This window comes from Pteronotus mesoamericanus, unplaced genomic scaffold (genome assembly GCF_021234165.1).
Source record: "Pteronotus mesoamericanus isolate MK-2021 breed Mesoamerican mustached bat unplaced genomic scaffold, CSHL_Meso_final contig_130, whole genome shotgun sequence".
In the NCBI taxonomy this organism is placed as follows: domain Eukaryota; kingdom Metazoa; phylum Chordata; class Mammalia; order Chiroptera; family Mormoopidae; genus Pteronotus; species Pteronotus mesoamericanus.
In genome coordinates, this window is record NW_026555060.1 from 12,199,050 (window position 1) to 12,220,076 (window position 21,027).

General features: G+C 34.1%; 1 protein-coding gene across 5 annotated transcripts in view; it reads right to left on the reverse strand.

Moving 5' to 3' along the window:
• Window positions 1-21,027, reverse strand: part of ARHGAP12 (Rho GTPase activating protein 12) — a 106,450-nt gene that overhangs the window by 10,506 nt on the left and 74,917 nt on the right. For all 5 annotated transcript variants that reach the window (XM_054592226.1, XM_054592216.1, XM_054592244.1 and 2 more), the window contains 4 exons: window positions 16,572-16,633; window positions 9,723-9,804; window positions 3,513-3,614; window positions 689-787 (listed from right to left, as the gene is read on the reverse strand). In XM_054592226.1, coding sequence (XP_054448201.1) covers window positions 689-787; window positions 3,513-3,614; window positions 9,723-9,804; window positions 16,572-16,633 — 345 coding nt within the window. The remainder of the gene's footprint in view (window positions 1-688; window positions 788-3,512; window positions 3,615-9,722; window positions 9,805-16,571; window positions 16,634-21,027) is intronic.

Here is a 21,027-nt window from a genome sequence, read left to right on the forward strand (position 1 = left end):
GTTTAAAACCATAGCACACTTCCCTAAGTATCTGCTTTCATTTTTGTCACTGGCATACGATCCTTATATAGGAGCCTTATTAGGTAAGCGGGTAAGAATAGAGTCTAAGAAGGTAGAGTCCCAAACATAAATCTGAGGTTCTTCTCGGTTGCCATGTATACAGGAAGAAATTTACCAGGGACATGAAGGCACTGGAAGGGGGTGGGGGGAGAGCTGGAACACCTGAGAACACCTTGGGGGATGGGTACAAGAGAGGTGTCACTAGGAAAGAAAAAGTGTTAATTAAGTGACCATAGCTTTATTCATTTCACAATTTTGCCTAGGACCTGTTCCTGCCAAACAGTACTATTTCCGCCTCATCAGCCATTGAATAAATACTATGTACTAGGCACAATCTGACTGTCCCTTCTTATTGAACGTTTTCTTTTGGGGCCAATTCTTCCTGTGAAAATTAATTAAAATAATTCAAATACTTTAAACAGCTAAACACTACATAAATGAGAATCTTAAGTCATTTACCAGCCCTTATTACTAAAGTACCATCATCTTCCCCAGCACTGTCAAACTATATATTAAAAACATGTTTTTTCACATATAACTTGGAATCTAGATATGTAATAACCAATTAAAAAGCCAAAAAGAAAAGCTGCTCTGAAGTAAAAAAAATCTACCTAAGTCAAACACATACCTGATTATTGATAGCTGTACTAAGAACTTTAAACCAATCATTAATAAAAGTGTCATTATCAGACTGAATAAGCAATTCTGTTCCTTGACGTGTTTTCAGCTTTAGAGGGGGAAAAAAAAAAAAAAGAGTATGGTTAGTGCTTTCAACCAAATAAATGAATACATTTATATTCAAACTCTACAAAACCATCAGCAGATTAGATGCCATGTATTATATTATGTGATGAAAGGTTTAAGTACTACATAGCAATAGAGTATCTTTCATTTTAGTATAAAATAATACCACCTGAATTACTTTATAAAACATGAAGTTTTTTTCACAGTAAATTCTCAGTGAAAATCTAATATTTTAAGATCCCAAATTCCATCACATAAATGCTATAAAACTTGCTAAAATCTAATGTATTTTATCAAAAAAATATGTTCAAGTATCAAAGCTATACAGTTTAAATTAACTGAAACAAAATTCATTTATAAAGAAATAAAACATATGATATTTTTACATAAATTTGAGAATGTTTTTCCCTCTGATTAAAAATGTAGGAAAAGAATGTACTGGGTTGGCCAAAAAGTCCATTTAGTGTTTTTCCATAAAATAAAAGACACATTTTTCATTTTCACCTATAACTTTATTGATTTGGATATTCTGAGTATGTTGTCTAACTCCCACTATTGGCTTCTAGTGGGTAGGGGCCAGGAGTGCTCCTAAACATCTTCGAATGCATAAGACAGTCCCAAGCAAAGAATTATTTGGCCAAAATGTCAGGAGTACCAAGAAACTTCACAACAACATTTGACCGGTCACAGCACCTTCTCTACACACTGCTCAAATCTTTTTATGTGTGTTTCAATTGCGTTTTTACCATTCTTGAAATAATAAAAAATAGTATGTCGAAAATATTGCATATTTGCTTCCATCTTCAATATTAAAAGGGTTGCACAAAAAATTCACCAATTTGTATGGTTTTCTTAATTGCACACTGATATGACAGTTGTCATAATATAATCTAACAAACTTGTTTCAAACAAAGTTAAAGACAACTAAGCACTACTGGAGTCATCGTACAGAAAAAACTAAATGAACTTACTGGCCAACTCAATACAAAGAGACTTTCATTATTTCCTGTTTAATAAGCAAGTATAATGGCTTAGTACAGAGACAGCACAGACAATATATGTCACATCCCTTTGGGGCAGACATATTACTATATTTACTAAATAAAGTATCAAGTCATAAACTAACTCAAGTAAAGACACTATTGTATTATGCTATTTGAAAACAATAACCAATTTATGTATAATTTCTTTGGTTAAAAGATTCTTAAGGAAGAATTTCAAGGTAGCTGGAGAAAGCATTCTCCCTATTTTCTGATTGATAACTGTTTTTACTTTATTTTTTCCTACAGGAACATATGGCAATGTTTCTCAAACAACATTCTGAGATATATGCCTCAAGCACAGCTCCTGAAGCAATATTTAAAAAAGGTATTTGACCATGGGATCCTTTACATTCTGGAATCAGTACTGACACTACAAGGCTAACTGAGAAAACAGAGACTTTCTGATTTCTTTCTAGAGAGTGGGTCAAGTCAGTCAACCAACACTGAATATTCAGTGTACATAAGATAACCCTGTTACAGGTTCTTAAAGATAAGGAAAAATATAGTGTCTCCGCTTAAAACAAACAAAAAAAAAAACTCCCGAAAAAACCCTTACAGATGATGATAACTCAGGGTACTCTAAAATAAATGCTACTTTAAAGACATAAACGAAAAAAGAAGCATCACTGTTATGGTGACGTTTCCTATGGGCTTCAAAGACGTAACCTTTGGCAAGCGAAGACTGGCATGGATCAGCAGCCAAGGCAAAATAATAGAGTGAAAATCATAATGGCAGGAAAAGAGCAACTAATCCAACCTGCCTAGACAACAAGCTACGAAAAGACTAAAACAGGCTGTAAGAAAGTTTGGGATCTCTGGAAGATCATTTGCAAAGACAGCCTCAAAAATTCATCCCATCTCTGTATCCACACTCCCCTGGAATGTGACTTTGCTGCTGCTCCATCAGCAGATATACTCTAGTTCCCCACAACCCTGAATACCTGGCTGGCCTCTGACTTGTTTTCACCAATGGAACACACTGACATGAGACTTCTAAATTTAGGTCTCAAGAAATCTTGCAGCTTCTCTCCCGACTCCTGGAACCCTGATGTCGTCATGTAAAGAAGCCTGGGGTAGACTCCTTAAGAATGAGAGACCTTGTGTAGAAAGAGGCCTAGCAAACAGCTGGCACCAATACCAGACGTGAACTAGACCATCCAGCCCCACTCAAGCCACTAGATGACTAAAGCCTCATGAAAGGTTCCAGGTGAGATCAGAAGAATAACTCAGCTCATTACAGGCCAAATTGAGCAAACAAAATGACTGTGAAGCTGCTAAATTGTGTAATAGTCTGATATGCAGCAATAAATAACTGATGCAGAATCATACATTACTGTGGAGGATTTTTAATGACAAAATGTAAAGTTACTGTTTATTTTTATATTAGATTTAGTAGGCAAAGGAAACCATACCCTTTTTATTGTTGCTGGGGAAAAGCAAGATTTGAACAAAAGCTTGTAATATATAGTCTGAGATTTAATAATTTATGCAAATAAAGCCCAGATAGTTACATCAGCTTTTTTTCCCCTTAAATTATAACACAAGCTGACTTAAAGACCAAACTTACCAAAACTTGTCACATTAAAAGATCATTTCCTAAAATAACTCAAAAAAGATCCCATGACAGTTAAGAAAGTGAATTAATCTTAGAACAAACTGTATTACCTCCAATACATTCTTTTTGCTGGATTTATCCTTTGAAGCCATCTCAATCGTCGCCCCCTTAAGGTCCACTGTGAACTCTGGTTTGGACTGATTACTTCCAAACTTCATTTTAGAAGGAAGGAAAAACCTTTATGTAATATTCATGGATATGTGTGCATTGAAAAAGACTTAAGACCAATTATATATTATGAATGATAAATCAAACAGGTGATTATCTCAAAAACTTCTCCTTCCTATTATAAAATAACAATTCCCACTTTAAAACTGAAAAATATCTGCAAGACATGAACATACACTCATGGAAAAGGAAATGAATTGTCACAACTTCTGTCATAAGAAAAATACAAAATAAAGCCATATTAACATCTTTTCACCTAACAGTATGGGTGGGATGGAGGGAGGAAGGGGAGACGGGAGGAAAGAAGGAAGTCAGTCCAAACATTTGATGAAAAACTAGGTTGGTGAGACCCTCTTATGTAAGTGGAGAATAAAATGGGTATAAATTGGAACAACTCCTACAGAGGGAAAATTGGTCATTCTATTTACAAACACATGTATTCTTTACCTTAACAATTCCATTTCTTGGCATTTATCCTAGACTTAACATGATTATGTAAAATAATGGGTTAAAAAAGGCAAGGCAATATATGTATAAATAATATCTGGCAGACATTCAATGTAATAAATATTCTATGATTTTGTGACTTCAAGAGTTATTTCCTTATCAACTATTTATGTTGTCAACAATTACCAATAATTTATGAAACAAGAAAACTCTAAGTCCCATGTTCTTTTATGCAGCCTTTGTTAGAAATTGTAACTAGAGCAGATGCTATAAAGCCTTAGCAATTTAATGGGGAACTGTGAAAAGAATAGGAAGATAGTTGATACGGGTGGCTGAAGAAGAAGAAGCACTTAACCAGCTGTTTGGTAAATCAGGTAAGAGCTAGCAAACAGTAGAAAATCCATGTTAAATGTAGCCCCACACTGTACTTGCTATCATTAACTTAAATTTTTGTTTAGTCTGTTAACTAAGAATAGAAAACAGCATTCCTATGTTATTAAAAGATTTGGTGGTTTTAAAATCTTTAAGGGCTGATGAACTATAATCTTAAAGTCCTAATGATTTGTTAGAGGAAATTTCATTTCCTAAAATATTTTCAAGTCAAATTAGGTTTGTCATTGGAAATGGATCTTATGAACCTTGTGAGAACTTAGTCACTGCTCATAATGTCAGTCTCCTCAATAGCTTCACATTTAATAAATGGTTCAACTTCATCTTTTTCCTTTTACTTCATCTTTGTGGCTAGCAATGTGACTTAAATAAGTGCTTGTTACAACAAAAATTTAGGATATTATATAGAATTTTTGTTAGTGTACTCAAAAAGAAATGATAAAAATTTAAACTATTCTACAAATTCTTGGCCCTCTTAAGTACCTTTTGTCATTCAAAAGACATTTAATTAACCATAAAGCTACAATGAGCATAGATAACGTTCTGTGCAAAAACGATCAATCTCAAAAGTTATTAAAACTTAAATGCACACATTTAACAAAATGATAAAAAATCAATTTAACTTGTCACTACATGCTCAGTAGATGGTTTGCTACATATAAATTAAGACACAAATAGCTAACCAGATAGGATATAACAACCAAGTAAAATACAATAATATGACACGGAATGCTAGAAAGATGCATTCAATATGGCTGGCAAAAACCTTGTGTTTGTTAGGCTTTCTTTATCAAAATCTAGTCTCAGTTTTCTCTACTGTAATCACCCTCTCATGCTTCATGGCAAAGAAAAAAATGATTGTGGCAAGGGGCATGAACAAGCACACACACAGGGACAGCGGAAGCAGGACCAGATTTTACAGATGTGACAGCAGGCTGACAGAAGAAGGAAGCAGCGAAGGCAAGATCTCAGAGACTGAGCCCTGTTGGCAGAATGACTTGATGGAAAAGGGAAGAAAATGACAAGATCATAACACGGCACAATGGCAAAATGACACACAAGAGAAAAGCATTAATGAAACCAGATTAAGACAAAAATACGATTCTACAAGCAGACAGAACACAGCAAAGCTGAACTTCCAAATACCTTTTGCAAAGGCCCTAATTTTATCTCAGAATATTTTATGACTTTGTTATTACATACATTCACGCTTTATACATTAATAAACAGACTTGTCTTAGCTATAATCACAACAAAGAATTTCAGGGGTAGTGGAAGTCATTTCTGGTCCTCTGCCATCTTGCTCAGTCCCCTCCTCAGAAATTCTTAAGCTCCCTCCTTCTGATCTGCTGGCGAATGGCCTCTGGTATCCCTTTCTAAGTCTTAGGTGGCCCTACCATCTAGGTCGCCATCCCCTTCCTCTAGGAGACAGTTTTCAAACAGAGGTGATTTTGTCCCCCCAAGGCATAGTTGGCAATGTCTGGGGACATTTTTTGTTGTTACATCAGGAGAGATGGGTTCTACTATCATCTCCTAATCACCCTGTACTGCATAGGGCAGCCCCTACAACAAAAAATCATCACCCTCAAAAGTGACTGTTTTTAGAAACTTGAATAACTATCAGTATCTGTATGACAGATACTCAAGGAATATGATGAATGTTTTCTGAGATGGAGCATATGACACATTGTATAACTGTGAATGTGTTGATATTCCCCATTATAATGTAAGCTACGAAAATAGAAACCATGTAATTTATGTGCAAACCCCAAAGTTTAACTCAATGCCCAGAACACAACAGCTTTTCATGTCTGTTGGACAAATGAGGTGAAATTAGTTAAGAAAAAAGCAAGTATAATTTATATTATTGATATAACAAACTAGTAAATAACTAATATTTTCCAGAAAACTAATGGAATGTATCTACCCTTATGGGGAAGAAAAAGCTCATTGGATTTTTGGATTTAGCATCTATGCAAAAATAAATCTTATAAAGTGGAGTTGCATCCACATATATACATCTCATTTATTCAATTTTAGTTATCCACAGAAGCAAACATAAATACAAAGCATGAATGATTTTGATCAGCATTCCATGAATAAGTATATACCCTGGAGTGAGTATAGAACTTGAACCAAGTACTTCCTCAAGCACTCCTGGTTTAGGTTTTTTCATTGGGTAAATCTAATTTTTAAAGAACAATTCTTCTATAACATGACCCCTTAACAGAAACCAACCAAACCCAACAGAAGGAAAATTTCAACTTTGCTAAAGATTGAGTTCTAACATAATACTTTCCAAAGAGATATTCAAGGGTAATTTTTACACTAGGTGATTTTTATCTTTTTGGCTTATATGATAGCATTAGCATCTCATCCTCAGGTAAGAGGTGATTTCACTGTATTTCAGGATACATTTTACCTACAACAGATCTAATTGGAGTGAGCAAAGATACAAAGTTAGAATTCTTTGAAATCTTTTGGACAATCAGTATTACAGAGTTAATAAAGTAGCACCTTAAGTGGCATTCTGTAACAGAAAAATCAGGAAACAACCTAAATGTCCATCCTTAGAACAAATTATGGAACATCCACATAATGGAATATTGTTTAACCCTAAAAAAGATTGAAGAAGACTGTTATGGGCTGAGTGGGGTGATTTCCAATATATATTCCTGAGAGAAAAAGGAAGCAAAATACGAAAGTATACATAATGTGACAGCTTTTGTCTATAAAAGAAAATGTAAGATACATACTGTATTTGCTGATTTTTGCATGATGAAAGGAATTAACCAGAAATTAATAAAAATAGCTACAAAAAACATCCTGCCTACTGAACCAATTTTTTTATACTTATGAATGTTGTATATACCAAAATACATTATACCTACACACTTTTTATTTGAATAAACTTACTTGCTTTTACTTAATCTATTTAAATTAGTTTTCATTCCTTGAATATGTGTTACATATGGGAAGAAAAAAGCTAGGTAGTCTGAGACTTTTTATTATATTTGCCATAAAATAAAAATTAAGAACTGACTGCATAACCAAGCATTTTACCATATTCCAAATCTGTTTAGCTTTTATTGAGACTACAAAACACAATGTAACTGTATTTTATTTAATTATATCAATCTGAAATGGTATTTTTTCTTCTTATTATTATTTTAGTCCTCACCCAAGGACATATTCATTGATTTTTAGAGAGGGGAAAAGAGGAAGAGAGAGAGAGAGAGAAACATCAATGTGAGGAAAAAACATCAATTGGTAGTCTCTCTTACATGCCCCAACTAGGGATTGAACCTATAACCTAGGCATGTATCCCTAACCAGGAATCAAACCCATGACCTCTCAGTTTACAGGACGATGCTCCAACCAACTGAGCCACACTGGCCTGGGCGATTACTATATAATGTCTGTCAAGAAGAAGTCCAGCCATTGTTAATATAACAAGAACAGTCTGCATGACATCGACGTAACCTGGCAGCCAAGGAAAGTGGGCCAGAACGAGATGTGTGAACAATGACTTCACTATATTGGTCAGTGGGGGCAGTGGACGCAGTTGAGTGAGCATGTGTACTGTGTGGCCATCACATTCAGAATGACTGAGCAAGTAGAGCAATGAATCTGCATCAAACTGTTAAGTTTGAACATTCCTCCATGGAAACTATATGGGTGATTTGGAAGCCTGCAGCTATGTGCAACTGGTGATCAGCAGCTTCATCATGACAACACGCCTGCTCATGCATCACGTTTTGTGCAGAGTTTTTTGGCAAAACATCAAATCACCCAGGTGACTCAACCCCCATAGAGCCCAGATTTGGCACTCTGGGACTTTTGGCTTTTCCCAAAACTAAAATCACCTTTGAAAGAGATTGCAGACTATCGATTAGATTCAGGAAAATAGGATGGGGCAGCTGATGGAGACTGGGAGAACTGTGAGGTCCCAAGGTGCTTACTCTGAAGGGGACTGAGGCATCACTGTCCTATGTACAATGTTTCCTGTATCTTCTTCAGTAAATTTCTCTATTTCTCATATGACATGGCTGGATATATTCTGGACAGACCTCATATATTATTAACAATGTATAATGAAATTTCATCTAAAGGTAAAAATTCAAATAGTAAATCCCTAAAGGTTAAAATTCATAAGAATTCTACAATTTCAATATTGGCTAGGTCACTGACTCTTAAACTATGTTTCTCTAATTGCACTTAATTATACCTAACACATGTTAGGCATTCAAACAGTGTTAGCACAAATGATGGCACAAATTATAATTTTTAGTATTTATACTATAAATCACTGATGAGTAACAATAGTAAACACTCAGTATACAAAAGGCTTCAAAAATCCTACAAGTAATGGTGACATTTCTTTTTCTTGTAAAAGCTGGCTGATATTATATATAGACATGAACATGTGAATCACTGACTAGTATCCGGAGTCAGATCAGCTCAGGGTGGAGTTTGATACAGTCGGCTTATTTTCTGACTACATACCTCAAATAGCAAAGCCACAAACATAGGAGAGCTTTTACATCCTAAAAATGGATCAAGAAATTTATTTTTCTATCATGCCTAAGTAGCATGCCCATCTTTCAATTCAATGGATAAAATAGAAGTTGCTGATTTTAATAAAAACTACTTACTAGACTTTTCTAATTATCCCTCTTCTTTCTCTGATGAGTCAAAATGCATCTTTTACTAAGAAAACTTCGTTCTTTTTTTTCTTTAATTTTATCAAATTTATTGGAGTGACACTGGTTAGTAAGAGTATACAGGTTTCAAGTGTACAACTCTATCATATATTGTCTGTATGTTGCATTGTGTGTTCACGACCCAAAGTCAAGTCTCCTTCCGTCACCATGTATTTGGCTCCCTTTGCCCTCTTTCTACCGCCTCCCACCTCTCTTTGTCTCTGGTAACTACCACACTGCTGTCTGTGTCTATGAATTTTTATTCATTTGGCTTGTTTGTTTGCTGCTGCTTTCTGTTTTATATCCCACAAGTGAATGAAATCATGTTTCCTGACTTCTTCCAGCAGACTGATTTCACTTAGGATAATATTCTCAAGATCCAACCATGTTGTTGCAGATGGCCATATTTCATCTTTTCATTTACTTTTACTTTCACACTAGCTATAGATAGAAGGACTGTGGAATACTTCATGAACTTCGGTTACAATAAATACCATCCACATACTTTAAATGTATTGTAATATAAAGCCTCCAAAGAAAAGAAATACTTACCCAACTTGTGCTACTTCCTTGAGTTTTGGTAAAGAGTAAAGATGAACCTTGCAATACGGCCCAAGAAGACAACCAGTTCTTTCTGTAATTATAAAGATAACCAGTGAAAGTTCAACTCCCCAGTTTTTTCACCTAAACTTTAAAAATCAAAGACTATTTAGTGGTTATCAATGTTGTCCACAGTTCACAGCCATTACTGACATTTTAATTGTTTTCACTGGGGATGGGGCTACTGGAAATTAATAATTGTATGGTCCCAACCTGACCATTAAGGCCCCAAAACAAATGAAATTAATCAGAGATATAAGTTATCAGAGTAAGTATATACCTAATTATTCTCACATGGTACTAATCCAGCATTCTGAATACAGAAATAAATAAAGGAAAAGCTCATTTATTCTCATTCAATCCACATGGCAAAGGTTACCAATGTTTACCTTTAAGGGAAGTCAATTGCTGGCAGACTAAAATAGATGTCAAATATGTCTACTACAGGAATTTATTAAGGCTTACCTTATAGCCAAACATGTGGCCAGTTTTGTAAAAACTCTACAGGCACTCAAAAAAAAAAGGTTTAATCTCCATTTTCAGAATGCAGAATTTAATATCTATCGATTAGACCTACATTATTATTTCTTTTTTTGTCTAAACTTTAAGTATTAAGAAAAAAAAATAAAGTTTATTACTACTCAGTCAACTAATATTTCACAAGACTACTCAATGGAAAAAGACAATCTTTTCAATAAATGGTGCTGGGATACTTGGATATTCACACTTAAAAGAATGAAACTAGACCTGTATCCTACAACACTGAACAAAAATTAACTCCAAATGGATCTAAATGTAGGAGCCAAAACCACAAACTCCTAATCAAAAATACAGAATAAAACTCCTTGACATGTCTTGGTAATACTTTTTAAAATATGACACTTAAAGTACAAATACAGAATAAAAAATAAACAAGTGTAAAGGACCCATGACAAAGCCAAAGGTGGACAGGATTGAGGGTGGGAGGTAGGAGGTGGGGGCAGGAGAAACTAGTGGGGGAAAATGGAGACAAATGTACTTGAACAACAATAAAAAATAAACTAAAAAAATAAACAAGTGGGACTACATCAAACTAAAAAGCTCTGCACAGCACAAGAAACTATCAACAAAGTGAAAAGACAACCTATGGAATGGGGAAAAGATATTTACGAACCATAAAGTTGATAAGGGGTTACTGTCCAAAATACATAAAGAACTCATACAACTCAACAGCAAAAGATCAAGTAACCCAATTTAAAAATGGGTGAATAATTTGAATAGACATTTGTTCAAGGAAGGTATATGAAAGCCTAATAGGCACATGAAAAGATGCTCAAATCACTACAGCAAATTAAACCACAATGAGATATCACCTCATACCTGTTAGAATGACCATCATCAAAAAGACAAGAGATAACAAGTGATGTGGAGAAAGAGAAACCTTATGTACTGCTGGTGGGATTATAAACTGGTACAGTCACTACGGAAAACAGTATGGAGGTTCCTCAAAAAATTAAGTATAGAACTACCTTATGACCCAGCAATTCCACTTTTGGGACCATATCCAAATGAAACAAAAACACTAAACTCGAAAAAATATTTGCACTCCCAAGTTCACAGTAACATTACTCACAATAGCCCAGATAAGGAATCCACCTAAGTGCTGACTGATGGATGAATGAATAAAGAAGTTGTGGTATATATACATATAATGGCATATTATTCAACCATTAAAAAACAACAACAAGGAAATCCTGCCACTTGTGACAACATGAACAGAACTTGAAGACATATACTAAGTGAATAAGTCAGACACAGAAAGACAAATACTGTATGATCTCATTTGTATGTGGAATCTTAACAAAACACAATAAAACTTCATAGAAAAAAAAGCAGAGGGTAGGGGAGGGGAAATTGGACGAAAATGTTGTCAAAAGGTACAAACTACACAGTTATAACATAAATAAATCCTAGACATATAATGTACAACATGATGATTAGGGCTAACACTGCTTTATGATATACGGGAAAGCTGTTTAATAGAGTAAATCCGGTGAGTTTTCATTACAAGGAGAACATTTTTTTCCTTTTTTCTTTTCTTTTTATTCTGTCTATATGAGAAGATGGATGTTAGCTGAACCTACTGAGCTAATCACTTCACAATATATGTAAAACAAACCATTATGCTGTATGCATTAAACTTACACAGTGATATATGGCAATTATTTCTCAATAAAATGAGGGGAAAAAATTTAAGAAAAAGTTTACTACTACCAAGTTTCTATTTATTTTTCTTGTTATTTCCTGTTCTTTTTGCTTATGGTTGTTCATGCTTATTTGTTGAATGGCTATCCTTAATATCCACAGATTTATTCACAGTGCTTTATCATTTTAAGTACTCATCTTTGTGGTGCTTGATGATTTTACCCCGAATTGAACTTGCCTGGTATTAAGTTCCCTATTCCAGCTTTTACTCTGTCTTTGACAAGTGTTTGTTTTTTAAAAAATTTTCTGGATCATTTTTTGATGTCTTTTTGTATATATAGTATTCAATGGAGCTTTATTTTATGCTTTAGTCTGAGCACCTTTTACTTTCAACAGATGAGTACAGTACATTTGCGCCTGTTGATAGGCTGTTTGGCGCCTTTTCTGTCATCATTTTTATATTTTCATTTTATTTTACTACTTAGTTTGGTGCACATGTCTTAAACTATTTTGGAAGAATTTATTTTTATTTTTAAATTTTTATATTCAATCTCTGTCCTTAAATAATGTCTACTGACTCCCTACACTGAAAAATGCTAATATGTATTTCCATTTAAAATAAACTTCAGTTTAATTTTCAAAATAAAAACTACAGGAGTTAAATATGTGAGAAAAATATTGAAATTTGAACACTGAATTAACAGTTGCCTCAAGAACTGAAGCACTTTGTGTAAATGTGTTACAAACAGAAATAGTCACATTTTTTTCATGGGACCCAAATTTTTGCCTGAAAAAAAACTAATAGACAAACTATGGTTATTTAGACTTGATTATTTGGCAAAAAGACATTATCTCAAAAAAAATAAAGATCTCCAAAATAAATCTCTTTCATTTCAAAGACAATAAATAATGGTGTTTTTTGACATGTTAAATGTTAAAGTGGATTCAGGAAAAAAAAGCCACTCAACATCTAATTGCTATCATTCACTGGACACTGGAGTGCCACAAAGAATTTCAGAAGAAGCTTGGTCTACATTTTATAGATCATTTGTGTGAATCATAAAAAGCTCTACGTTGCTCTGGGGCGGGGGGGGGAGAGAAAAAAAAAAAAGGCGTGCCTCAGTGCTAGACTGCCCTGATGTGTAACCTGTATGGTGGACAGGAAGATACTGCCAGGACAGAATATAGAGAGACGGAATGGTTCCCTATAGGAAAAGGTATCAGACTAGGGTACACTTTATTTCCCTATTTGTTTAATTTGTATGTACAACATATCATACAAAAAACTAGGCTAGACTCAGAGAAAGGAGTGAAAATTGGTGGAAGAGATTTCAGTAATGTAAGGTATCAGTAAGATATGCAGATGACACCACCTTACTGGTGGAAAGTAGTAATGATTTGAAACAACTTCTGATGAAAGTGAAAGAATAAAGTGTCAAAGCAGGACTGCATTTAAACATTAAGATGAGAAATATCATGACTACAGAAGAAATACACAATTCTAACATACACAATGAACACACCAAAACTGTTAAAGATTTTGCTTACCTTGGTTCAGTCATTAATTCAAATGAAGATTGCAGCCAAGAAAAGCAGAGAAGGCGGAGACTCAGAATGGCAGCAATGGAAGAAATTAGGGACGATCACTAAGAGCATGGATGTGTCATTAGAGACCAAGGCTAAGAACATCCACACCCTGGTATTCCTAATTACTATGTACTGATGCAAAAGCTGGACAGTAAAGAAGGCTGATAGGGAAAAACTGGATTCACTTGAAACATGGTGTTGAAGAAGAGCTCTAAGAACACCCTAGACTGCCAGAAAGACAAACAGGTGGGTCCTAGAGCAAATTAAGCCTAAAACACCAACTGAAGGAAAAATCACAAAACTGAAACTGTTCTACTTCAAGCATATCAGAAGAAGGCAAGATTCTTTGGAAAAGACAGTAATGCTGAAAAAATTAGAAGGCAGCAGGAAATGAGGAATACCAAATACGAGATGAACTGACTCCATAAAAGTCACAGGGGTGAATCTACAGGAGCTAAGCAGGGTGGGTGAGGACAGGACATAATGGAAGTCACTCATTTATCCTTGGTGGCCAGAAGTCGGAGCTGACTCAATGGCACATAACAAACTTTTGTTAGACACGAAAAAGTTAAAGGTTACAAAGAGAAAGTAGATTTTGGAAAACTTGGCATATCTGCCAACTGTAAAGTTGGCAATTTTCTAATACTTACGACTTTTCTGATATTACTGATTTGTGATTCTTTGACATTATGAAAGAAAATGTGTCAACATTTGCAATCAGCAAACTTAATAAACTGGTATTTTCCAAATGACCACAAGATGCTACCAAATTATGAATGGGCAAAGATTCATTTTAAACAGTGGATTTTAATGTAACAGTATGAAAAGTTCACTGATGGTTTTTCAAATTCTTCACTGCAACTACATTTGTCAGTTTCAGTGCAGCAGAAAAAATATGCACAATTATCTCAGAAAGCTATTAAAGTATTCCCCCTTTTCCAACTTTATCTGTTTAAGGGAGAATTTTCTTCACATACTTCAATCAAAATCTTATGTCAAAACAAATTGGCCACAAGCAGAGACAAGAATCAGCAATCTTCTTCCATTGAAACAGATATTAAAAATTTGTGAAAATGTAAAACAAGGTATCCTTCTCATAGAATTTTTTTTATTAGAAATAGAAAATACAGACTTTTTTTCTTCATAAAAATGTTATCTATGTTAACAGGTAATAGATCATTAGTTTCAAAAGAGTATAAATATTCTGAAAATGTTTGCTTTAATTTCTCATAGTATCTCTCTATAAACAATATGAACAAAAGTTCTTTGCAGTGATTAATGATTTTTAAGAGTTTAAAGGTGTCCTCAGACCATAAATATATGTGAACCACTAATACATTAGAAATTCAAAGACTATTTTGCTCAACTCTATGTAAATAAATTTGAAGGTGATAAAATAGATGACATTCTTAGGAAAACATAAATCACCAAAAATATTCCAAAAGGGATAGAAAATTTAAAATTATCATGGTTAAAACAACAATAAAAATAAAGTGGCCAAAGAATTACCTGCACTATATACATTCGAAGAGAGAAAGAGAAAAATAAAGACCGAATTTACAGGTGACTTCTACTAAAGAACAGTTTAAGGAACAGATAATTGCAGTAAGTGTAAAGCTATTTCAGAGCATTTAAAACTTTCAAGTACTAAAATCTAATAAAGACAGTTCAACTAAAGCACAGATTTGATTGCTCATCCACATAGATTTGAAAACTCAACTATGTGTAGATTTTAAACTTTCTTAAGCAAACTGATCTCATTTTGATTATAAAATCTTACTAAGATATTAATCAAAAAAACCCAACAACCCAATAGAAAAACAGACAAAGGATATAAACTGACAATTCAACAACAACAAAAGAAATACTAATGGCTATGACACTCTACTCCCCAACCCCCACACAAAGGCAAATGAAAATACCATATTTTCTCTAATCTCCATTAGCAAAAATCAAAGACTCTAACAACATATTAAATTGGCAAAGGTGTGGAGAAATCCATTGCTATTGGGAGGTAGGGGCCAATTCAATGCTTCAGAGAACATTTTGGAATGCTCTACCAAAATGACCACTGTATATGGCTTAGCAATTCCACTCTTGTAAAATTTACTCTACAGGACTTGTTACATACCCGCAAAATAAGCTAGGCCAAGATACTAGGTATAATTTTCTTTGTAACTGCAAAAAAAAATGTAAACATCTTCCCTATCTGGTGTGGCTCATGGAGTTAGCGCCGCTGGCCTGTGAACCAAAGGGTTGCCAGCTGATTCCCTGTGTAGGGCACATGCCTAGGTTGCAAGCCAGGTCCCCAGCAGGGGACATGCGAGATGCAACAACACATTGATGTTTCTCTCCCTTTCTCCCTCCCTTCCCTTCTCTAAAATAAATAAACTCTTTAAAAAAATGTAAACATCCTTACACAATTGAGAGGCATAATTACATTCTTACAAATAACTAAGTTAAATGAACTGTGACACAGCCATACCATATGTAACTAAGCAGCAGTTAGAAACAATGTGGCAGCTCTACCTGCAATGAAATGAAACCATCTCCAAGATAAACTGTCAAAAGACTGTGTTTAAAGAATTAACCTATGTACATACAAACATATGTATTCTATCTCTGAAGGAAAACACTATATCTCATTAGCTTCTTAGGTGACTGCGTTTTAATTAGATATTGTGCATACCTTTGGTCTTTGTCATGTGCATTTTTTTTATTGAACAAAATTAAAATAAAGCTAATTCTTGGTCAGAATCCTCTGTTTTTTCACCTCTGAATTTAATTTCACCTTAGTATGTCAAGACAAAAATTTTCATACATTTCATGACAATCCTACATACACTACAAAATATGTAAAGTATGTACAAATTTTTGTAAAGTAATACAAAATTTTGTAAAGATATTACAAAATATATTATTTGACATTCTTATGAACCTTTTAAACATTTCTACTAGAATATAATTATATCCATAGTTTTTATTGCAAGCAGATGAAACATATGAGAACATTATGATTTATGTACTTACCGAACCTTTTTTCCATTTTCCGTAATTTTCGTTACATTTAATAATCCATATTTCTCTTGACCCTATGGAACAGAATAATACTCTGTGTGTGGATGTATATATATATATATATAATCCTTACACATGACTGAATCAAAATGATCTGATACTCTAAAAATTAGCTTAAAAGATTAGTATGTAATGTGTTTAGTTCTTTTTTAGAATATATTTCCTAATACATCTGTAAATTTAGTTTCAGTAATTCTATAATTAAAAGCTTCCTCTTCCCAAGTCATAGCAGCCATAAGGTATTTTGCTACCAAATTAGATTTCCATATAAATGCTACAAGTCAGCACTGGAAAACAAATAATGACTTCCTGTTCAAAGAAAGTAATACAATGCTATGATAAATACCACAAAAAATGAATTATTTATTTTGCTGTTACTTTACAACAATATAGTCTGAAAATTATTAAGATACTGTTCCATTTTGTCAGAATGCAAAAACCAGACAGAACAAATGTAGTGATGTACTTAATAAACTATTCAAAAGTAATGGTATTATGAATAGAACTGGCCTTAATGTGGTGTTAAAAATTTAGTATGTGCTTCATTAAACACACTATCAGATGGTAAATTGGTCTCTGTAAAAAAACTAGATGTATCAGTTGGTTGATGTCAAAAATAGTGACAGCTTTATCATCAAACACTGTAAAGGCAACAGTCATTATGCTCTAATTCAATGTTATCTTATAATTATTCCTGGTGGAACTAAAGCAGCCCTTTCTCATTGATTTAGCTTCCTATATATTCAAATGAACTTAATTCAAATCATTGTGCCTATAGCAATCATCAACATTAGGAAGCACTGTATGTACATGATGGAGCAGTCAATTTTACTTTAACTGAAACACATACATACAGACAGAGGAGATTACTCCCAATCCAGAATTTGTTTCTATTTAATTCACACCTCAGCTATTTTCTCCATGTCTTTCATTACAAAAAATAAATTTTTCTTGTATGAAAGATGAACATAATAGTAAATATTTTCTTAATAATGTCTAAGAAATAATGTTTCAAAGTTTTGCCTGTCTGATAAAAATGCACATCTATAAACAAAGCTGACACACTGTTGCTGATCCACATTTTTGGTATACTGAGAACTTGGGAAATACTCGTATGAAGCTTTTATGTAATTTTTCCATAGAGCATAGGTTAGATCTCCTTAGATGTATAAATCTGATATGTTTTATAAGAACTCTTTGCTGTCTCTCAAGAAAAACATCAAATACACAGTTGTAAGTATGCACAGGATGTTCAGTAAGATCATTCCTCCATTTACTATAAGAAGCAGAGAAGGAAAAAGAAGCTTTCAATGAAATAGGAACTTAAGTAACAATATTAATCTGAGAGGATGGGGATTGGCTATGTGAGCACAGGAACTGGAAGGGCAGAGACATAGGAATCGAGCTTATAAAAATGCCCAAACTGAAACTCACAGGGCAACAAAGCAGAGGCAGAAAGGAAATACAGGTGTCAAAACATGGAGGGACAGCCATACCGACAAACGGTCTAGGCCTAAGGATGAGAGAGACACTCTACATCACAGATTCTTACCTAAATCATTGGATGGAGAAAGTGATACTAAATTGTGCGTGTACATGCATCATTAAAGGAAAGGGTCCAAAACTTTCACAAAATTCTTACAGGGATCAAGACCCAAGTACTAAAGCTGTATTAAATATTCTAACTTGGATATAAAGTAAGAACAAAATCTGCCATATCCAAAATGTATAAACACAAAAACGATTACCATACAATGTGGTAAGTGCTATGAGAAAGGTGTATCTAACACAACCTGGGAGAGAAAGAAGGCCTCCTGGAGACTGACGCTTAAACTAGGAATAAGAGCTAGATGGAAACAGGAGATGAAAAAACAAAACAAAACAAAATAAAAACAGATAATACAAAGGCACAGAAGCTAGAGAGAGCATATCATAGTGAGGGCCTTAAAGTTTCCTCAGAGTACCAGGTGAGGTGAGGGAGCGAGTAATGAGGCAGTAGAAAAAATGAACTAAGAAAGGGTGGCAGGCTGGAATCAACCAGAACACCATTCTACCGTAATAATTTCCGTAAGAGACGTTGAAGGCCTGAGCTAGGGCAGTGACAGAGAGAGAGTGAAGAGGGCCCCGATCTGAGTGAGATTTAGAGGACAGATGGACAGGAACTGAATGTGAGGGTGAGAAGGAAGATCTGAAGGAGACTCCCAAACTTGAGCAAATTGGGTAGATGGTCGCATCTCAGCTTCAATGACACCTTTTAAGAGAAGCTCTCTCCCTGACCTTTGGTAAGTAGGAGCTCCTCCACCTCTCCCATTATGTACTACTGTCCCATTTGTTTGTTTGTGTTTTCATTGCATTTAATGCAAAGTACAACTACGTATCTATTACTTATTCACTGTCTACTCCATTAGCTTGTACACTGGGACTGCATCTATTAATTCATCAATGTAAGACCAGTGTCTAATACAGCATCTATAGATCTTTGTAGTTCAATAGATCTTTCTTGAAATACTAGACCAACAAATTAGCAGTGCTATCACAAGAAAGAAATACAAGCTTTAACTTTCAAACACTGAAGATTCTGAATGTGACATAAAAATGCCAAGTGGGTAGATGAATAATACAGGTTTGGCTATACAGGTGAGATATTTGTGGGAAAAAATTAGATCTTTATTTCAAACTATCTGGTATCCTTTCTCTAATGAACATGATTAAATATTAGCTGATGTTTTTGTGTTACTAAAATAACTTCATAAAAATATCTTAAGTCGAGTAAAAAATGCTCATTTTCATACATGAATATATCTTAGTCTAAATATGGTTGATATCCAAAACTTGATGAAATAAGCAAATGTTTTAATAATGATTAGCAAAATATGGCTAAATTTTAAGCAAAAAAAATGTAGTAAGATTACCATATCCTAGTAAGGCAAGAAAATAATACAATGTCAGTTCTATTAATTTAGGAAAACTTCCACAGGTTCATAATTACTTTGCAGGCCCCAGAAATTCTAATCAACCTGGCATTAATTTAGTAAAATAGGCATTTCCCAGTTTTGGCTAGCAAGTATTATGTACCAAAATCAAGAGTCCACTTCTGGCTGGGTGGCTCAATTGGTTGGAGCATCGTCTTGCACACCAAAAGGTTGTGGGTTTGATCACCAGTCAGGGCACATACCTAAGTTGCAGGTTTGACCCCCAGTTGGGGCATGTACAGGAGGCAACTGATCAATGTTTCTCTCTCAAATCAATATACATATCCTTAGATGAGGATTTTAAAAAAATTAATACAGTCCATCAAAATTCTTATGTTGTTAATCATAATTGTTTAATACTAAGATTCTTGTAATACAGTAAAAGTAAGCATGCACAGTGACAGAGTGTTGAAAAAGAGCCAGAAACTTCCGGAACAGATAAACCACAGACACAGAAGGCAAACAAGTGGCTGCAGGAGGAGAGGGTGGGAGATGGGGAGATGTACATGGACTGCTTGAGTGTGTGAGCTCCCCTCTGAGGGATGAGAATGTCGGAAACCGGGTAGAAGGGACGGCTGCACATTGTAATGTATGAAATGTCACTGAACTGTGCAGTTTAAGATGGTTAATGTTTAATTTTGTTACATGAATTTCACTTTAATAAAAAAAGTTTAAACTAGTGCTATTAAAAAATTAGATATTCAAATTACACATTTTAAAAGCTTTTAAAATAGTATCGTTCAATGGAAAAACTACCAATTTTTTCCATTAATACTTTTCTTAAAGAAATGTTGAAAATGTCTTTTTCTCCAATACTGTAATTGGAAACACAGGTTGAAAAGCTCAAGTTTCCAAACTGTGTATTTTAAAATTTTACTCAGTATTCAGAATGGAGAACTTTAAAATGCATATTCTAACATGTACACTGTGACAAAGAGATTAGGTTCTAAAACAGTTCATAAAAATCCTATTCAATCCATACTGAGGTCATCTTATAGAAAATATAGTACTTTTTAAAATGTATGCAACTGCCATTTCCAAAAATGATGTGCAGTTATCTATGAAAATAACAATGCATTTGAAAACTAGAAATGAAATAAAAATGAACATATCTAAAATTTATATTAAGAAATGGAGTTTTAAATCTGGTTTGCTTAGAAGAGACTGGATGAAAATATGTGAACAAGGCCTGTCGAAAAATACATGTTTTGTATGATTCTATTCATATGAAATGTCCAGAAAAGGCACATCTAGTAAGACAGAAAGAAGACTACTGGTTACTTAAGGAAGAGTACAGAGTTTCTTTCTGAGATGAGGAAAATGGTCTAAAGCTGACTGTGATGATGGTTGCACATATCTAAACATACTAAAAACAACTGAATTATACACTTTAAATGGGTGAACTGCATGATATGTGAATTACATTTCAATAAAGC